Source organism: Topomyia yanbarensis, chromosome 1, assembly GCF_030247195.1.
Source record: "Topomyia yanbarensis strain Yona2022 chromosome 1, ASM3024719v1, whole genome shotgun sequence".
Taxonomy (NCBI): Eukaryota; Metazoa; Arthropoda; class Insecta; order Diptera; family Culicidae; genus Topomyia; species Topomyia yanbarensis.
In genome coordinates this window covers 147,751,422-147,770,837 of record NC_080670.1, presented here as the reverse complement: position 1 = coordinate 147,770,837, position 19,416 = coordinate 147,751,422, and the positions used below count along the sequence as shown (strand labels likewise).

The 19,416-nt window shown below is 38.5% G+C and overlaps 1 protein-coding gene across 3 annotated transcripts in view; it reads left to right on the top strand.

Annotated features, from left to right (window-relative positions):
* LOC131676966 (lachesin-like) overlaps positions 1-18,699 on the top strand; it is a 144,803-nt gene extending 126,104 nt beyond the window's left edge. For all 3 annotated transcript variants that reach the window (XM_058956430.1, XM_058956439.1, XM_058956422.1), the window contains 4 exons: positions 589-759; positions 8,232-8,302; positions 8,424-8,876; positions 17,927-18,699. In XM_058956430.1, coding sequence (XP_058812413.1) covers positions 589-759; positions 8,232-8,302; positions 8,424-8,786 — 605 coding nt within the window. In that variant the 3' untranslated portion in view covers positions 8,787-8,876; positions 17,927-18,699. The remainder of the gene's footprint in view (positions 1-588; positions 760-8,231; positions 8,303-8,423; positions 8,877-17,926) is intronic.
* Positions 18,700-19,416: the final 717 nt, after the last annotated feature.

Genomic DNA, 19,416 nt, shown 5'->3' with positions numbered 1-19,416 from the left:
AAGCCAAACGTCGTTCGAACGGTGCAGACCGGGGTGCAATGTAAGTGAGACCTACATCTACTGAGTCACTTGAAAAGTACAAAATCACTGTGGCACCGTGCAATTACTGGATTTTGTTCTAGCTATTCACATGCGACAACAGCAATATCGTGATTATTTAATGTGTCGTGTGTCCTGTTGCATCGTCTGTGAACAGCTTTGTTTGTGTTCTCTTTTGGTAGTTTTTTTTTCTTTTTGATATCTGTGGTATCTATCATTCAATAATTTCAAATGGAAAAAAATCTGGAACTGAATCTCGCAAAGCGTTTTTCATTTTTCGGTTGAAATTAGCTGATTGGCAAATCAAACATTGGAATTGTCATTATCATAGGATTACATTCAGCGTTAGGTATGTATAATTTAAAGACCGACACAATTAACCTCACTTCATTGACTATTAGCTAGTGGACTTTCTATATGATATGCAATTGATTGGTGGTATAACTGCTATATTGCTGAATACGATCTCATATAACATGCAATAACAAATCGATTTCTTACCAACCAATTCTTTTTTTTTCTTTCTCTTCTATCCTACTTCATTCACAGGCGAGATGATAATCTCCAACGATCGTTATTCAATGAACGAAAACGAAAGCTCAATGTACGCGGTGCAGATGACACTAGTGATCCGCAAGCTGCACAAAGCCGATATGGGCGGTTACAAATGCATATCGAAGAACAGCATCGGTGATGCCGAGGGCACGATTCGGTTGTACGGTAAGCATAAATAAATCATCTGCACTGGGTTTGGCCGACCACGAGGTCACTCTTTGAAGGGCCCGGTCACAATTTATCTACTGAAATAGGGTAAAAACAGTGTTGCTAGTGTAAGTGTCTGAAATTAGTTGAGAGTGGTAATAGGGATTTTATTATTTTTTTATTTATTTGTATTTAAAGCTTCGTCCGCAGTATAATGCAAATTGAAGCCTTTATATATTTTTGTTATCAAAGCAACAGTGTACACTAACACTATTGTTCTAGTACCACTGATGTGGCTCACGACAAGCGCTCCCGACCAACAACCGTTCACACTTATGGGAGGCTAAAGTTGTAGGGGCGCAGAGCGAGCAACGAGCAGCTGATCGTGTGATGCTTGCTACCAACAAGGGAACAATAAAAAAGAAATTTGTTCATGAATAATTCTACCGCACAAACGATGTGTGAGAAAATGCAAAACGCAGAAATGTAGCCTTGGGGAGGCAGAAAAAATCTCTTGCATTAAAAGTAATATGTAACGATGAGTTTGGAGGGTTCAAGTGGGCTGGGAAAATGTTATGATGAAGATTGGGCTAACCCCAGTGCAGAGTATAGCATTCTTTCGTTTTCTATTCCCTTCGTGGAGAATGCCGAAATGGATTGCGCCAGAAAAGGTTCTAGGTGAACAGAAATCTGGATGTAGGGTGGTTGAAACGAGAAAATCAAGTAGGAATTAGAACTATATTCTCTCTTGTCATAGATTAGCAAAATCGTGATGTCAAATGTGAGATCTTGGGTAATAGAAAACAAATTCTCTGGACCTTTGAATAGTGACGAAGAATAGCGCCTGATTAATTTGTTTGTCGCTTTTTCTACTACATAATCTGTTCATCATTTTCTAATAGCACAGATGTACAAAATAAGAAAGAAATCTCTTTGTAAACTTGATTACATCGAATAGCAGAAATGGCTGACAAAACAAGTAAAAATCTTTAATTTTCAGCAATTTATAAGAAGATTCATGAGCTACAGGCCGTCTCCATGTGGGTATTTTCAAAAATTTAGATATAAAAACTTCGTCGCAAAAATGCACAGGAAGTGGCCTGTATATCTTGAAACAACACTAAATTTTAAGTCAGATTCATGATATATGATATAATACCCATGGGAGACCATCTTAAAAACTATAAGACGTTTATAGATAAATTACTTATATGACATTTAATTTCTCATTTGCTTTTTCTGATGCAGAACAAATGTAAAAGATTTCTGCACAAAATGCTCACATCTATAGTTTAAACATTTATTCTTCTGTCCAAAAAATTCAAAACTACTCCAATTCGCCACTATTTTAAGTTCGAAGGTACGAACATTTCTTATGAATTGAATTGATAAAAAATCCTCAACATCACTTGCTTCAACGATATGTTAAAAATTCATTTTTCATTCGATTATCGCAAAATTCTGAGAAAAAAAATTATTCGAACCCAGAGAAAAACAAAATAAACATTTACCAAAGAATTACAAGGCATTGATTTTTGGGGTTTTGTCGATCGTCGTACCACTGTGTACCGTCTTCACGCATAGGCATACTGAGAGAGGGCCACAGACGCCAGGATTTGGGGGCCCGAACTTAGGATGGATATAAAATCATTTTAAAGGCTATATTCCGAAAAACGTTTAATACAATTTAGTGTGTGGTAATAATGAATTGGTAGCAACTCGGCATCGCATATTGTACCATATCCCATATGAACATGACTTCTAAAGAGCATCAGACAACCAAGCGGACATTTCTATTCAAGTTTCAATTTGTATTGAGCAAAAAGAAGGAAGCGTTTTGTATAACATGAATATAAAATTGGAAAGGCACCGAACAGGAGCGGCAACTATAGCACGTTGTTAGAACTTGCACAAGAAAGCTGTATAAAAAATTGAAACGGAATATGTTGACATTCGCTGCAAAATCATTGTTTAGCTAGCGATCCGCAGCTGGGGTCAATAGTCAGTTGTTCGTTACATCTGGGACCGTCGGCGGAAAAATCTATAATGCTATTTTTGTAAAATCACAAAAAAGGATTAAAATTCCTCTTGCGAAAGTGTGATTGAATCGACCATACCTTTAATAAATTCGATTTAAAGAAATGTGCGTGCCTCTACGGTTATTTGAAGATTTTTGAACATTTGGATTCGGATATATTGAACGGAAAATTTTGTTTTCGATTGGTGCCATTAGTTTTGCTACATAATATTTCTATAAACATTCTTATTGGTTAATGAGGGAGTTGGGAAGAAAAGGATGTTATACTTAAAATGGTTTAATGTTTTTTTCTGCTATATAAGGTGGGTCTATTCAATCAATTTCCATACAATAATGCAACATTTGAAAGACATTTCACTAATGTCTTTGCGAAATTAGTTGCAGTGAATCTCCAAAGCCACATCGGAAAAATGCGTTGTATATCTTATCATATGTTTTGTATTTCGACTGCTTTACGTGACTGGCATTGAATTTATTTGTATCGCTCATATTAATAGGTTCGAATAATTTCGATGTTTTAATATGAAAGCGTATAAATATGAACTTGACAGAACAATTAAGGCATTGGACATACTTTTGACTGGTGAGAATGCTAATTATTGTTATTATTTAAATTTATTTTTTTGTCGAACTCATTCTGCCCTCAGTGCCTATCACCGATACAATAGAGACGACTCCATCATCTTAACCTAAGGCTTGATACTTAACCACCGGTTCCATATTCGAAATAACCAATACTTATTATTACTTCAAATGAACATAAGTTTTGGTCGAGAAATCTGCTATAGATTCAAACGTTTTTTGTCTTTGTTCCGGAAAAACGCCCGGTGGAGGAAGATGGGTACAATTTCATCGAGCAGCAAATCTTGAGCTGAATAAATTTTGAAATCAGTCAAAGGCTGCAGCTCATACCCGTCGTCGTATCCAACCGCCCCCATTCATAATCATTCCTTTTTGACGGTAAGCGTTGTAGAGATTTTTTCGTAAAACACTAATTGTCTTCTCATCTCGCGAAAAAAATATCTGATCAATGCAATCAATTAACAGTTCAAAAGGTTTTGGTATACTCTTTCCAAGAATATAAAATAAGCTTGGATCATACAAACATAATTTAGGAACGCGACCAAAGTCGAATAATTTTTTTATATGGTCAAAAATTATGCTTGTTTCACTTTGGTCGCTTGAAGTCACAATAAATTTATCTTTGATCTACACATATTCCACATTTTTGGAAAATGTTGGTCATCAACAGTCATGTCATAGTGGGCGGTACTTAGCAGCATCCAGCGATCTTCGAATCCAGTCAATCACCCATCAAAATCAACGCCAGCATCAACGATTTTTTTCAGATCCACTACTATTGTCATAAGAAATAATTTGAACATTTTACTTTGAAATGTAATTCCGTTGAAATCTAATCCAGTTAACAGGCCAAAGTGTAGTCACTACACTCCAGTTATGGCACAAACATTACCCACCCATCTTATATTTCTTCTTGCATATTATAAAAACACGAAAGATCCTCGGCTTATTTATACTAACGCATTGAGTCGTGTCAAATAAATTCGAAGAAAGTTTTGTTTCAAAATTTAAAATTCATTGTATAGGTGAATCCTGGGCAAATTACCATTTTAAAATTTCGGTTGTAGTTAGATTAGGGTTTTACAATTTTTTAATTCCCCGGCCCACATACTACACAAAACGGAATGGAACTAGTATAATAAAACTAATTCATTGATAAAAAATATAAATATTTTAATCCTACAAAATGAATATAACGCACATAAAACATGTTCATATATTAAGATCTACTACGACAAAACTTTGCAATTGAATATGAACGGATACAATCCATTCACGTTTTTTGATGGTTCATTTTCATAAATAGCCTTAACCAATTTGCACCAACTTAGTTTCCAATGAAAGATGCAACCTTCCCATCGGCTGCTATTGATTTTTTTATTAATTGGACTTCCAGTTTCGGAGTTACGGGTTTAAGAATGCAGCCACACAGCAAATTCCCATATAAACTGGTACCACCATGATATCAAAATGTTGCAAAACTTGTTAAAATGGGTGCAAAATTACTTGGATATGCCAGTCTTGATCAATAATGACTACCCAAAGTCGCTCTGACCACATTGGCCACCTACGCAAATTTCAGTAAAGACCGAAAGATATCTGATTTTTCGAAAAACATGGTGACAGAATATATGTCAAACTTTACCGAACGATCTATTGTATACAAATGGCGTTACCAAAATCTGTACTTAAAAGTACAATTCGTACAGTAATACCGTATCCAGTAAAAAAAAATACCAAATGAATGGTAAAAATTCATTACCGAATTTCGGAAAATTCGATTATCCATGAAAATTAACTGTCAACCAGCAGCCATCTACAATTTTCAAAGTGTTCTTCAAAGCATTGTTTAGTTCAATATTTAGTGGTCGCGTTCGCGAGTGAAAGTTGTCTACTTAAGGAAAATGTCGGTAAGCATTTATTTGCAATGCAGCGAAACGTCAGCTGTAGTGGCCGATTTTATCAGTAAATTAATACGCTATACATCCGCCTCCCCTGACATCACGATACATTGCGGCGCGTAGATCTTTATTGAAACAACTTTCAAGTCCTTTCCCGTGGCATGTTTTCACCACCCGAGAGCTGCGCTGCTGCGCTTCAATGCAATGAAAGTTCCAAAGATTAAAACCACAATAAAATTATAAAAGTTATCCATTTGTTGTTTCTATACATAAATCCGAAATATTTTTGACGTAGGACTACATCTTTGTTTTCGATATGGGGGTGCACTTTGCAAATTCTACAAAAATGGTATGTAACGAAAAGTGGTCAGGTTATAACGTTTATAACTCAGCCATATCTCGATAAATTTCCAATTCTTTTGCGCATATCGCCCCGAAATACTTCTCAGAATAGATCCAATGCATAAATCCAAACATTGTTGATATCATGGCATTAAAAATTTAAATAATGTACAACCTAGTCAAAATATCGCGCATTTACACACAGAAGATAGCGCTTCCCAAGTCCGGCGCGACATATTGGTGTACCTGTCATCATCGACTATTTATATAATGGATTTCGCCAGACAAGCTTAGTTGCCTGTTGAACGGCAGGCTGGGCAGATCACTGCGCTGTGTATTTTCACAGCCAGTGTAGCTGAGTGACAAGTCCGTTACACTGGCTGTAGAGGTAGGCAACCAAGAACCGTTCTAAACGCGACTGAGCTTATCCGTTCAAACACTACGCTTTCTTTTGTGTTGTGCTCGTTTCCAGTACATTTTTATGTACAATCTCGAACACAATCATTCGTACACAAAATCGCTTGTATATTCGAGCTCCATTTGCAAACACGGTTAACATAGTGTCGTGGTACAAGTTGTCTCTTCCACTCTACCCTCTATTTATTCATTTTACTTTGTGCGCTTGGGTTCAATGTTTGAGGCAAATGTGTAGGTGGGTATATCTAATTTGTTAGCGGTTGCATGCGTAACCTGTATGATAGAAATCTGTGCTTTCGTTGCGTAAAGACGAAAATTTTCTTAGCAACAAATTTACGCGGATCGATGGCAAGCACAACGAAAGTTTATTATTTACTTTCGATCAATTCATTGATTTATTTCCATTTCACGTGATTAATTTCCACTCAGCCTAGCCTATTATGATTCTGCTAATAGGTACATACTACAAAGCCTATTCATGAATGATTACACTTCCACTCGAAAAACCGTTGCAAAAATGCATCTAACAGCATATATATAAAATTGATTTTGATTCTTGTATGTTTATAGTTTCGATATATGATTAAGACCACTGCATTCGCTACATTTGTATGCGTACTTTAGAAAAGTTACAATAATGGTAAAATATAACAATAAAGCTTGTTCTATACATGAAATGTCTATGTATATTGTCTAAAATTTGATTTTTCTTCACCAGTCCGGATTTTTTACCATACACAATCGGAAAGTTTTTACAATTTTTAAAAGCTGATATTGTGCTATAAATCGGCTTAAACTGTACGTAAGAAATATATTTGATTTATTATAACTCACAATGCACCTAGAAAATAAATATTTTATATTAAGTAGTACAGTCCTACGTCTACAGTTCGTGCATCCCCATAGGGCTGCCCTTGTAATTTTATATAATTGATGTTCAGTTTTTTAACTGAATCTACAGAAAAAGTCCGGTAAAATTTGTATTTAAATACCGAACTATTCGAACTATTTTTACCGAACACTTCAAATACTTCTAAGTGTGTAGAATGGTTATGTAATCAATCTGAACATCGACAACCTATTTTTTTAACTAACATAGATTTTTTCAATTTTAACAGTGGCGTAGCTAGGGGCATGTGGTGAGGGGTTGACCCCACAGTACACACCATCCTACTCCCCCAATCATTTCCCCTTCCATCAAAAAGTATTTTTTAATGATTTGAAAATCACTATTAAAATGTTAATTTTAAAAGGAGTAGAATAGTATTAATTCACTATATTACATGACAAACAATTGAGCGGCCATCATGAATTGAGGCGAATACGATAAGTCACTCATTCAATGACTCAAAGGCAACAAATAACTCTGATACAAAAAAACCTTCTATCCATTTACTTTCTATCTTAGTTCTTTCAAACGGAGTGGACAACCCTGATAAATCTAGTACGCCATTTTCAGCGAACTGGCAACAAACAAACATTTGCGAAAAAAAAACTTGACGTGCCGCCCCGATGATACTCGCTGACGGCGACCACGATTTTCAGATGTGCTAAGGGATTCCTCTTGTCTGCCACCGTATGAAACCAAACAAAAAAGTACTCCACCCACGCTGCGGAAAATTCCCCGATGTAAAAGCACATAAAAATATTAAAAATCATCATGCACACATTTTTCCCTATATTGTGGTTCCCCATTGTATGGCACGGTAACCATGACTAGGATAACGCGCATTTTTTTTTGAAAGCATATGTGCGTTCAACCTCGACTGCATACGGTTGATTTTTTTGTGAAAATTTTGCAGCTACTCCTCTGCCGATTCTTGTCACGACGACATAGGTAACAGTTATGCTCCCATTGTGCTCAAACAGTGAACAAAACAAACAATCCAGAATGCTGAATGCTCGGCGGCATTAACATTCCAGAAATTAATTCCACTACCCCACTCACAATGACGGGGATAATGAACCCCGTTCCCCACTGACCTGCACGGCGCGACAAAGCTCGTTCTGCTCGTGCTTGTTCTGCATGCGGAAACGTGTTCTATTGTTTTTCATAATGTTCATGAGTCGTCACATCACAATCGACGAAAAGAGATTATAAACTCTGAAAGTACTGTATGAAGCTGTGGAAACAATTAGCTTAATTTCTTTCTTCAATAAAAACGTTATTTCCCTTTTTCCATTTCTCCCCTACCCCACATGCACTGCAGAGATGGAGCTCCAGAAAAAAACCAAATCAGCACATAGACTGAACAGCGTGGAGGATTCTTCTGTTAATGATGTAAGTATCAGACCGAAGGAGAGTTAATCAATGTTGCAAAGATTCGCCGGATGAAACATTGCCCTCGAACCTGCTCGCAATAATAATGAATCTTTTCTATTTACCCCACAAAAACTAACAGGAAATCAACTCTACGCCAAACATTGACCTACCCGAGGAGAATAATAAAATCCACAAAAACGGGCGCCTGTACAAGGGACTGCAAGGTAGCGAGCACGATCTGATGAGTTCCTCTGGTGCAGCCGGAACTATTGCAATCGGTGGGGTCCACCCGTACCTGCTCCATCATCGGCCTCATCAATCATCGTGGTCTGGCGGGGTGAAGCTGCTAATTGTCCTGCTGGTGCACCTACGCCACCTGCTCGCCCGGCTACTGCTTCGAATTTTCAAAACGATGCAGCATCCAAACGGTTGGTACCGAAGCTGCAGCGCTATCTTCCGCTGGCCACATTTGCCGACGGTACTGTTAAACTCGTCGTTGTGATTTTCGCTGTTAATTCTGCTGATCGGTGTGCGTTTGAGCGTTGTTTAGGCCTGCTAGTTGTGTAAATACCTTGGACTGTGTGCACAAGCTGTAAGTACTGTTTTCATTATATTTATAGTTTACCGCTTTGAAAAAAAACATGTAAATCATCAAACGTTCTGTGGAAAACATTTTTTAACGGAATCCTAATCTGCCGTGAGAATTCCCTATTTTCAAATTTAAGTATCATTCGAGACAGAGCTGAAATCCTATCGCAAAAAGTTTTGTTATACCAAATTAACTATCATATTCGAACAAATAAGTAAATAATACAAACATTGGAATAATGACACATAATGGTTCAACTGAGAGTGCCGAAAAGCGGGAATCTTTAAAAATGAATTTCCGCACCGTCGGATGCTGCTCTTATGCCAAACGAGCAACCTCATAGCCATAGCGTCTGGACGTTGCAATAAGCGGTAGACGTCATTGATTTTCGGCAGCTGTGGTATGAAATCGTATAGGAATTTTTCGAGCGCCAGCACGGTAACGGAACTTCGAGCAAAACCTGAAAAGTTGTTTAAATTAGTTCGAATCACCATATTAGGATCATTTTGGAACACTTAATGTCATTATGATATTTTTTTTATGTGATAGAAAATATTCAGCCAACAGCAGATATTTTAATATATGATTCAGTGATTGATCCACCTATAAGTAACAAAGATTTTTTTTGGAAAGATCAGATAAACTGTTTTTGTCTTCGAAAAGCTGTAGACAGGGATGCCAACGGTACCGATAAACTACATTTTTTTCGATATATTTACATTTGCACAATCCGTACAGCCCGCTACAGCAACGTATCACTACAGCTCTTGCCAGAAAGGTAACCAAACCGAGTACATTTTCCCGTACAGCAGTAGAATACATTTTTGTTTTGTTGCTGTACTCCGACTGCACGGTGAGAGTGTGGCGTAGTAAAGTTTGTTCTCTCGCTTTGTACATTTTTCTCTGCATAGTCAAAGGGAGACGCCCGCACACGAAAGCGTTGATGCCGGCCGTGGCGTAAATGAGCCGCATTCATTGTCGGCATTTTTGAATAAAAATATTAAAAAGATTGAAAATATTAAAAAATGTAAAATAAGGAAAGAGAAGCTGTACCGCTCGCGTCTGGTGGCTGTACTGGGGACAGTAGTTTTTTGTCATGTTACTGCTTTGCACACAGGCAGCCGTACCGCGCTGGGCGTCCTGCAGTAGCGAATGACAGCAGCATCGAGAGAGAAATGAGAATGTAGGCAGAAAAATTACAGCCGCAGAAAAGGTAGGCATTTTGCATCCTTGGCTGTAGATAACACTGTTAAACGTCACATTGCCGAAGAAGCGAACTTTTGAGAAAGACCTCTTAATATCAGTTATAAAATGATAACTATTTCTCTACGAATTTTTACGTTTCCATTCATTTTTAAAATTATTTTATGTATTGAAATACGTATCTTTGATGAAAAAGGAAGCTGTTTCAATCATTCTCTTATTGTGCCCAAATAACTATAACCAATAGTCCATTGCTCTATAGTAGCTGTATATCAGCAGTAATATTGTATCAAAACCCTATTTCCGCATTATTGCAATTATTATTTTGGTTATTTGTCAATTTCTCATAAGTATAGTTTTCATCTTTTTTTATTTTCTCACAAGATATTGACCAAACGAAAAAAATATATTTTTTGAAAAAAAAAATCTTTAAAGCGCTTCTTTGAAAAACGATGAATATTGTTTTCTTACTCGGAAACCTAAAATCAGCAAAGAAACTATTTATTCTTGCGATTTATTTTTTGTAAAGGCTTCCAAATTTAAACTTTTCTGTGTGCCTGTGCATGTTCTAAAATCATGAATACACGTAATTTGATGTAATTAGGGTGATGACCCTATTTACGCCATGTTTCTATTATCACCCTAACCATTTGAAGCCGTTGGTTAGAGCAGTGTCTGCCATCTTTGTTCAACGCATTGAGTCAAATGGTAGCGCAACTATAGAGGCACTCGATTCGAGTGTTCTTTGCGCCCAAACGCGAGAATTCCACTGTTTTCAGCGTATTTGTGTTATTATATTGATTCTTAACAACGACGCAAAGCTGTTGATGTCAATTTGTACGCATTCCATTGATTGTACGCCGAGAAATTACTCAGTTTGGTTAAATAAGATAGAAACGATATCATCTGATAATTTAGTGAGCTCATTTTCGAAATTTCATTAATTTATTCTCTTCCTAAGTGGCCCTCACCATCTTCGAATTTAGTTCGAAGAAAAAAGAGAACCACCTTCTAATGAATCATGAACTTGAGATACGGTAGGTCGAAAAAAATACATGTTCACTAGCGCCTGCTGGTGTAAGAATTTCATACTGTGCTATCTCGTAGGTTTTGATGTCCTGAGCAACTTCGTCGAAGGTCTGGTTCTTGAGGTACAATAAACCGAAAAAACAAAATGCTCGCTGACTCTACCTAGCGGTAGAATTTTATTTCAAATTATTTGGTCTTTCACAGGCTAGCTCTTGATTTCCTGAACAGTGTGCCGAAGGGAGTAACTATCACTCTCTTCACAATTTTATCGTGCCAAAAATATTCAAATCTAGGAATTTTCAATCAAAGATTACAGACCGGCCAAACAAACTTTTGGCGATTATTTGCAAAAAAAACCTTTTCTGACGAAGGTCGGTGAATGGGGTATTGAATAAACAAAACTGCCTATTTAGTGTAATGAGCAACTCGAGGAGAATATAGAGACCCTATTTCATCCTAATAAAGTGACTGTGTGATGCGATTTGTACAAAAATGGCATTCTGTGCCCATTTTGCTTCAAAAATAATGGTGGAGTCAACGTCAACATCACTCGAGATATGATTGTTTATCAAGATTAGGAAGACCTTATGTCTACATAAGATGGGTAAACAAGTCATAAAGGGTGTGTCGTTAATTATTGCGACACTTTAGATTGATTTGTAAATCAGCTAAGGCTGTCGAAATGAAACTGAAACGAAAGATTCATATGGAATGATTTACATATGTCGATCAGTTTTGTAAATCTTACCGTAACGTGGTCACGAATGGTTCACTACGTACACCATAAGTACATATCTCGACAAACATATGATTACGGCCTAAAAGGCAACTGTCAAAATCCAATTTGAATGGAAATTCCGGACAAACCGTTACACGCCAATCACAGATGTTGGTAGTAAACGAAAGAGAAAAGTTTTCTCTTTCATAAACTGTTATGAACTGTGTTCGATTAGTAACGGTTTGTCTGGAATTTCCATTCAAAGTGGATTTTGACAGTTGGCTTTTAGGCCGTAATCATATGTTTGTCGAGATATGGCTTGTTAAATAAGGTACCTCGGAGTGAATTGCATCAGCTTCTTTCATTTGAATCGGACATCCACAGCAAACTTGTCCTTACCCATGGAATATTTCTGTCCCGGCAACTGATTGAAATACGCTTTGATGTAGGTCTCGTCCCGACTTGAGAAGGTTTGAAACTTATGCCTTTTCAATCCGGATCGTTTCTTGACACTTGCAAAACATCAAATTTTTGGCCAAGTCCGACATTGAAATGTTCAGCCTCCGCTTGCAATGAGCAAGCACTCTGTCGGTTTTTTACCCGTTGTTCCCAGTTTTTGTACAGCTCCTAACTTATGGTCCACTATCATCCCTTCATGGATCCTTCGAAGGATCTTAGAGGTTGTCGAATGATGTATATATCCATTTCACAAGGCGTGATGCGGCAATCCAGGGGTGACATTGCGCATCTCGAAACGAAAGGTTTATTGTATGCAAGCTTGTATGAAAAAGTCGATTCGAAATGGTTCCATAATGTGGCCCCAGGATTACGCACGTGGGTGAACGCGAACGGTATGATGATTTTCTTCCATCTCGATCGGAGTCTCACCGACAACTGCAAAATTTAGCGGATGTAAACAATACACTCTAATGAGAAACTAGACAAAATTTGGTTCATTTCGTTCAAGTATAATAAAATAATGAAAGTTTGAACGTGTCGTAGTAATTAGTGACTCACTCTTTATTAACTCTAACTTTCTAGTGCCGGACCCACTCATACACCGTTGTTAATACGTGGGAAGAAAAACTCCATTAATTCTTTTTTCAGTAGTCAAATGTTCAATAAACAGTATGCACATCATGTTAACCTAGAAAGATAAATCGACGGTGAACAATTTCCGGATTTTAATCGTTATTTTCTGTAGCTTCATTGCACCTTGGACTTTTTTTGCTCGCTTATCCAATAGTTCGTATATTTGATATTAGCAGTCTCTCTCAGAAACATTTTGCAGTTTGTGAGAGACGCGAAGTATCCAAACCCCCCGTTGTTTCCCCGATATACTGGACACTACTACGTCAGTAGACACTACTACGTCAGTATTTTCTGAACGAATGTTGGTGCATCGTAGCGTTCTAAATTTACCATAACCACAATCAACCCCAGTTTGCCGCATTAAGTAAAAATACACTCCATTTATTTATAGGTATGTATAGTTGGTGAAACGATAACGAGTAAATGAAGTGGAAAACTTTTTTAAAACCACCGCAGTGCATCTGTGGCACGTGGCGGCCCGGGAGTGAACATTACAACATCAAAAACAAAACTTACGCTACAATGGCAACTTAAAATTGGTTTTTGTGCATGGTACGGGTTTTGCAGTTGAGCCCCTATTCAAATGAGGCCCAACGCCAACAGCTGCCCAGCACCGCAAATGTATCTAACACAAACCAAGCAAAAGTTTTAAATTATTTTGAAACTGTAGGTGGTTGATTCTGATCAAATAATGAGAAATGACCTCAGCTCTTCTATTGCCATTTCCGTCTACTGTGCCTGGGCAGTGGCATAAGAAAGGAAGAGGAATCTAACAAAATATAAAACTAGCGCAATTAACGTGTAACATAGTGCATATAATGCTCGAAGCTACAATGACGGTTGTGACAAGGCTGGAATATGCTTTGTACAATGAAAAAAGAATAATCAGTCCCCCAATTTCTCAAATATGCGTATAGGTTGGGGACTCTACCCGAGCAGATGAAAATAACTTCAGAATATCAAATTCAGGTATACTGTACCCAGTACTTGAACACCACAATAAGGTATTGAGGAGCCTTGCATAAGAGGTAAAATACCTGAAATAATAACTGAGACATGTACTAGTAATAACTAGTTGATAATGAAAGGAGTACCTGAATAATAACAAAACCTTTTCACCCTTCCAATAACAAAATTGACTGTATAGAGGTATTCAATAAGGTATTAATTTGGTATTTGTAGAGAAATTAAGCTTCGCGAAGATTTTAATTCATTTTTGGCATTTTTATATTCAAGATGCTTCAATGAACACTCACATAATAAAGAACATAAATCATACACAGATGTTTTTTTATTTGTTCTCGTGACTTCGTCGATCGATTTTTCGAGATTACCTAGAAAACAAATTTCTCTTGGTACTATTTTGCCGATAAGACGATCCAGACCGGAAGGTTTTGAGTGCAAACGTGGTGAGAAAGGCTAAATGCTCTTCAAGTTGAAGGAAAACCCCATGATTAACACCTGGACTATGCAGACAATTGGCCAAATCACTAGGCAGACGCTGAAGCCTTAAGCCCGGAAACAGTGATTGTATGCAAGGACCTGAATAAGATCCCAACGGTAGGCGCTGAGTGGCGCACTTAAGGCGCAGTGCAACTTTGGCGAAGTGCACATGACGATACGTTTAAAGAAAAGGTACGGAGGAACACAGCCAACGATGATTCGTCTACCGGTAACCGCTGCTATCAAGGCGCTGGAGGTAGACAAAGTTACGGTTGAATGGTCGAGATTCCCGTTGAGAGCCGCCCCGCGAGGCAATAAACAAGTGGAGAAGAGCTTCAAATGACAGGGGCTTGAAAAGACCCAGATAGATCCAGGGTGTGCAGGAAATGCAGGGAGACGGGTCATATTGCGAGAAATATATCTGAATCATTGTGACACCGCACAGCGACTGTTGTGGCAATCTACGACAGAAACGATGTGTGACATCATTTTGATTGCAGATTCGTATCAAGTCCCCCTGATAATGGTAGCTGGGTGACGGATAAAACAAGAACGACTGCGATACAAATTATGAACGTATTCCCGCCTTAGTGATCGCCAAAATCAACGGCGTCTTCATGTGAAGCTACCATGCAACTCCAATTGGACAGTGGAGCAATTCAGTCGAATACTGGAGCAGTTAACCTAGCAGTTTATCGGCCAAAAGCCGGTGGTGACTTCAATGCCTGGACTGTAGAGTAAGCAACAGTGTAACAAACACAAAAGGGGACATTTTGCAGAAAGTTATACGTATACGTATGATTGTGCAATGAAGGCTCCATTAGCACATTTCGGAGAGTCTATAGATAGTCTACTATCGACGTCACATTCTACAGCCCTTCAGTGACGACGAACATGGACTGGAAAGTATGCGAGAAGTATACCCATAGCGACCACCAGGCGATTCGCTACCATATCAGTCAACGGTAGAAATAGAAGACAAAAAATTCTTCGTTTAGGCACTTCGGCTGGAGAGCGGGACCTAGAACGTTGATGTGGATTGATCAGTAGGATTGTGAAGGCTTGCGTCACCACAATGCCTCGACATTCGGAGCCACGCACTAGACGACGTCCAGTGTGCTACGTGCTGCTTGTCTCAAAACCAGAAGGCGGGCTCAGATAGCTGAGTCGGAGCCAAATAGAAAGGAGCGCAAGGCAGCGTTTCGGAAAGCTAGGGTCGATTTACAACGGAAGATCATGCTAAGCAAGTCAGATTGCCACAAGGAGCTGTGCTGAGAAGCAGACGCCAATCTCTGAGGGCGCTTACAGAATCGTGATGGCGGAGATGAACAGCCCGTCGACGCCAGCTGCGCTGGTTAGCTGATGATAATAGTTGAAGGTCTCTTCCCGAAGCACAATGCCTCATATAGGCCTATAGTCCAACTGGCTACACTTGTAAAACTCATAGAAAAAATCATTTTTAAGAGGTTGGCGAAATGCACAGTGGGCGAGCGTGGACTTTACAAGATCCATATGAAGAATGCGTTCAACTAAGCCAGCCATCGCCACAGCGCTGTACTGAATGAGGGCCTCCGACTATCTATGCCAGATCCTGAAGAGCTACTTCCAGAGCAGAGTGTTGCTGTATGAGACGAACGAAGGGCAAAAGTCATTGAGAGCCACAGCGGGCATTCCCCAGGGCTCCAATCCTGGTCCAACTCTCTGGAACGGGATGTACGATGAAGTCAAGACACTTCGAAGAAAGTGAAAATCGTAGGTTTCGCGGACGACGTGTCACAAACCGTGATACGTAAGACACTCGGAGAAGTGGAGGTGCCGATGACGGAGACAATGAACGCGATTGAGAGCTGTATGAACAGGATCAAACTGCAAATAGCTCACCTCAAGAATGAAGATCGACGTCCGAGAGCACGCGATGGCATCGAAGCGTGCACTAAAGCAATTATATACACAACCACATCGATTATACCTGCGAAAAGTCGGTGAAGGCAACGAACGCAATAGCGAGGACCATGTCAAACGTCGGCGGTCCAAGATGTAACACGAGACGACTGCTAGCTAGTGTTTCATCATCGATACTGCGATGCCTGGGGTGTGACGCTGAAAACCAAGCGGTGCCGCAAAAGGCTGAGAAGAACGTTCCATTCAATGGCCGTACGAATCGCGAGCGCGTGAAGAACAATATCGTCGGAGGCAGTATGCGTTTTAGCCAGGATGATCCCCATCTGCACGACCCTGACTGAGATTATAGTAACTCCCGACAAATCCATTTACCAGCGGTGATAGGCGCCGGAACGGAATCTGGGATAGCACTTTGTACGCGGCATCGCGGTATCTAAAACTTTCTTATAAAAAATATGATTTTCCAGTTTACCACATTGCTTCTTAACATGAACAGAATTTATATATATACAGGTAATCAGTAGATAATTATGCTTCGGAATAGCGAAACCAGGAGCGGATCCAGAAAAAAAATCGGAGGGGGTCTGAAATTTCGAATTGGAAATGTTCATTGTACAATGTACAATGTGATACCCTTATTGAACTAAAACCAGATTTGGTTTCCGAATCTGGCTTGAAATAATTTTGAATTTAGAACTAATATAAATTAGAAACTATTTTAAAATTTCTCAAGAACTTGAAAATTTCGGAGGGAATTCCGGACCCCCAGGATCCTCCCCCACCACTGAGCGAAACATCTTTCAATGTGCAACTCCTGGTAATCCTAAAGTGTATACTGATCAATACAGGCGCCGGCCAGGCCCGAACGTAGATCGCGGAAGGAAAGGGAAGGAATGGTTAGTCCGATGCTTGCTTTTGCTAGAGGCCATATATACTACTGCGCACTCCACAAGTATCACGGACAGAGGCGGATCCAGAAAAAAAATTCGAGACGGGTCCGAAATTGCGATTTTAAATTGAACATTATACAATTCGTAATACGTAACAACCTTATTAAAAGAATATCAGTTTTGTTAATCAAATTTGGTTTGGAGTAATTTTGAGTTTAAAGCTAATATAAAATTGAAACTAATTAAAAATTTCTCAACAAGTAAAATAATTTCGGAGGGGGTCCGGACCCCCAGGACCCTCCCCCTGGATCCGCCACTGATCACGGAGGATATTTGTTAGTAAGTATAGAAGTTGGATTTTACTTCTTCTTTACCGACGCCAGAGAGGTGACGCCACTATCTGGACTAGATATCGATCCATCACCTCATGGACTGGGGCCCAACGGCTTTACTTCCCTTCCGAAGGAACACATGCAATAAGCACACTGGCATGAATGATTAAGACAAATAATCCACAACAAACTTCTCTATCATGAATTTTGAATTACGTATAATGTTTCCCGATATCTCCAAGTCACAAAGATAGCGATGAATTATTACTAGAGCGACCACGATAAAAAAAGTTATCTTTCCTCCACCTAAATCGAATTTCCATTCACCATCTTGAGCGTCTATACGATCAACCTATTTCTCGAAACATACCAACTAAATCCAAACAGTTCTCCGAAAAATCATCAATCACTGAACACACCCTTCTACTGTTTTTATCGTTGCAGCTTTCCTTCCGCGGCAAAAGTTGTTATCATTGACAAAGTGAGAAACACCAGAGAGACCGCTCATCACTATCCACCCAATGTGTGTGGAAATTGCGACTGTTTTCCATGACTCTTCCGCTAGCTGCTTCTACACGCTGGCTCAATCATAACATGGTCGAAGAAGTTGAACGTAAATAACTGTATATTTTAAAAGTAAGTGCCAAACAAATATTGCAAATAGATGAACAGGCGATGACAGTGTCGTTAAAAACCATACACACACGTTCATACAATTTATATTCATATTCATTGCTGATGGTAAATAGCATCATTTTATGAAGTATTATGAATGCAAAACAAAAATATGAGAGTGTATGAAATATTATGACAAGTTTTTATTATGAATAAAAATCTGGCGCTTATTGTTACGACGTAAAGAGATAGCAATTATAATAACATATGTCATGTCACAAACAGAAGGTTCAATGAATAGAACACTGCTAAATAATGGTAGATAAACAACATAAATAAAAGCAACCGTAACAAATTTAGCCAATCTATGTACGGATATATTTCCGCTGGAGAAGAAATTGTTCTGCAGTTGTTTGTAATGATGCCGAAACGGTGCATACGTTAAACAATGCAAATGAGTGGTGAAAACACAATGGAATTGCAGCAAATCTGTATCTGCTATTACAAAATATGTAAATATGAATACCAGTAAGATCATGGATACACTAGAACAGATAAAGCAACAAATAAAATAAAATAAAATAAACGATTTAAAAAGTTAATTTGCTTTCTTACTCCCATGTATCCGAACTTAGAGAATGTCATTTTTCAGTACTTTAAGCAACGATCAGGTCCCTGGTAAGTATTTTATTCATTCACAATACTTTAATGTAAGAACACAGTAATCAATTTCCCTGTCACGTGTATAGTAAGTATTTTATTCATTGTTTTGCATAATTTGGTCCGTACTGTGGGTGAACATCACATTTGAATGTATAGGTATCCGAAAAAATCGAAGAAAGTCTATGTAAAACGAAATTTATCACGTACTAGCTAATACCCATCGCGCGTTGCTGCGACTCTCAACGAAATAGGAGGAAAACACAATTTGTTCCGAAGCGCCATCTGGCGAACAGATAATCGCTAACCAATAGCACACAAACACGCTCCAGAACAAATTCCTACTATGTGTAAATTTTGACGACAATCGGTTAAGCCGTTTGGGAGTCCATAAATCATATACATACAAACATTGACTTTTATATATACTAGCTAATACCCATCGCGCGTTGCTGCGACGCTCTGCGAAATAGGAGGAAAACACAATTTGTTCCAAAGCCCAATCTGGCGGGAAGATAATCTCCAACTAATAGCACACAAACACGCCCCATACCAAATACCTACAGTGTGCAAATTTTTACGACAATCGGTTAAGCCGTTTGGGAGTCTATAAATCATATACATACAAACTTTGACTTTTATATATATATATATATATA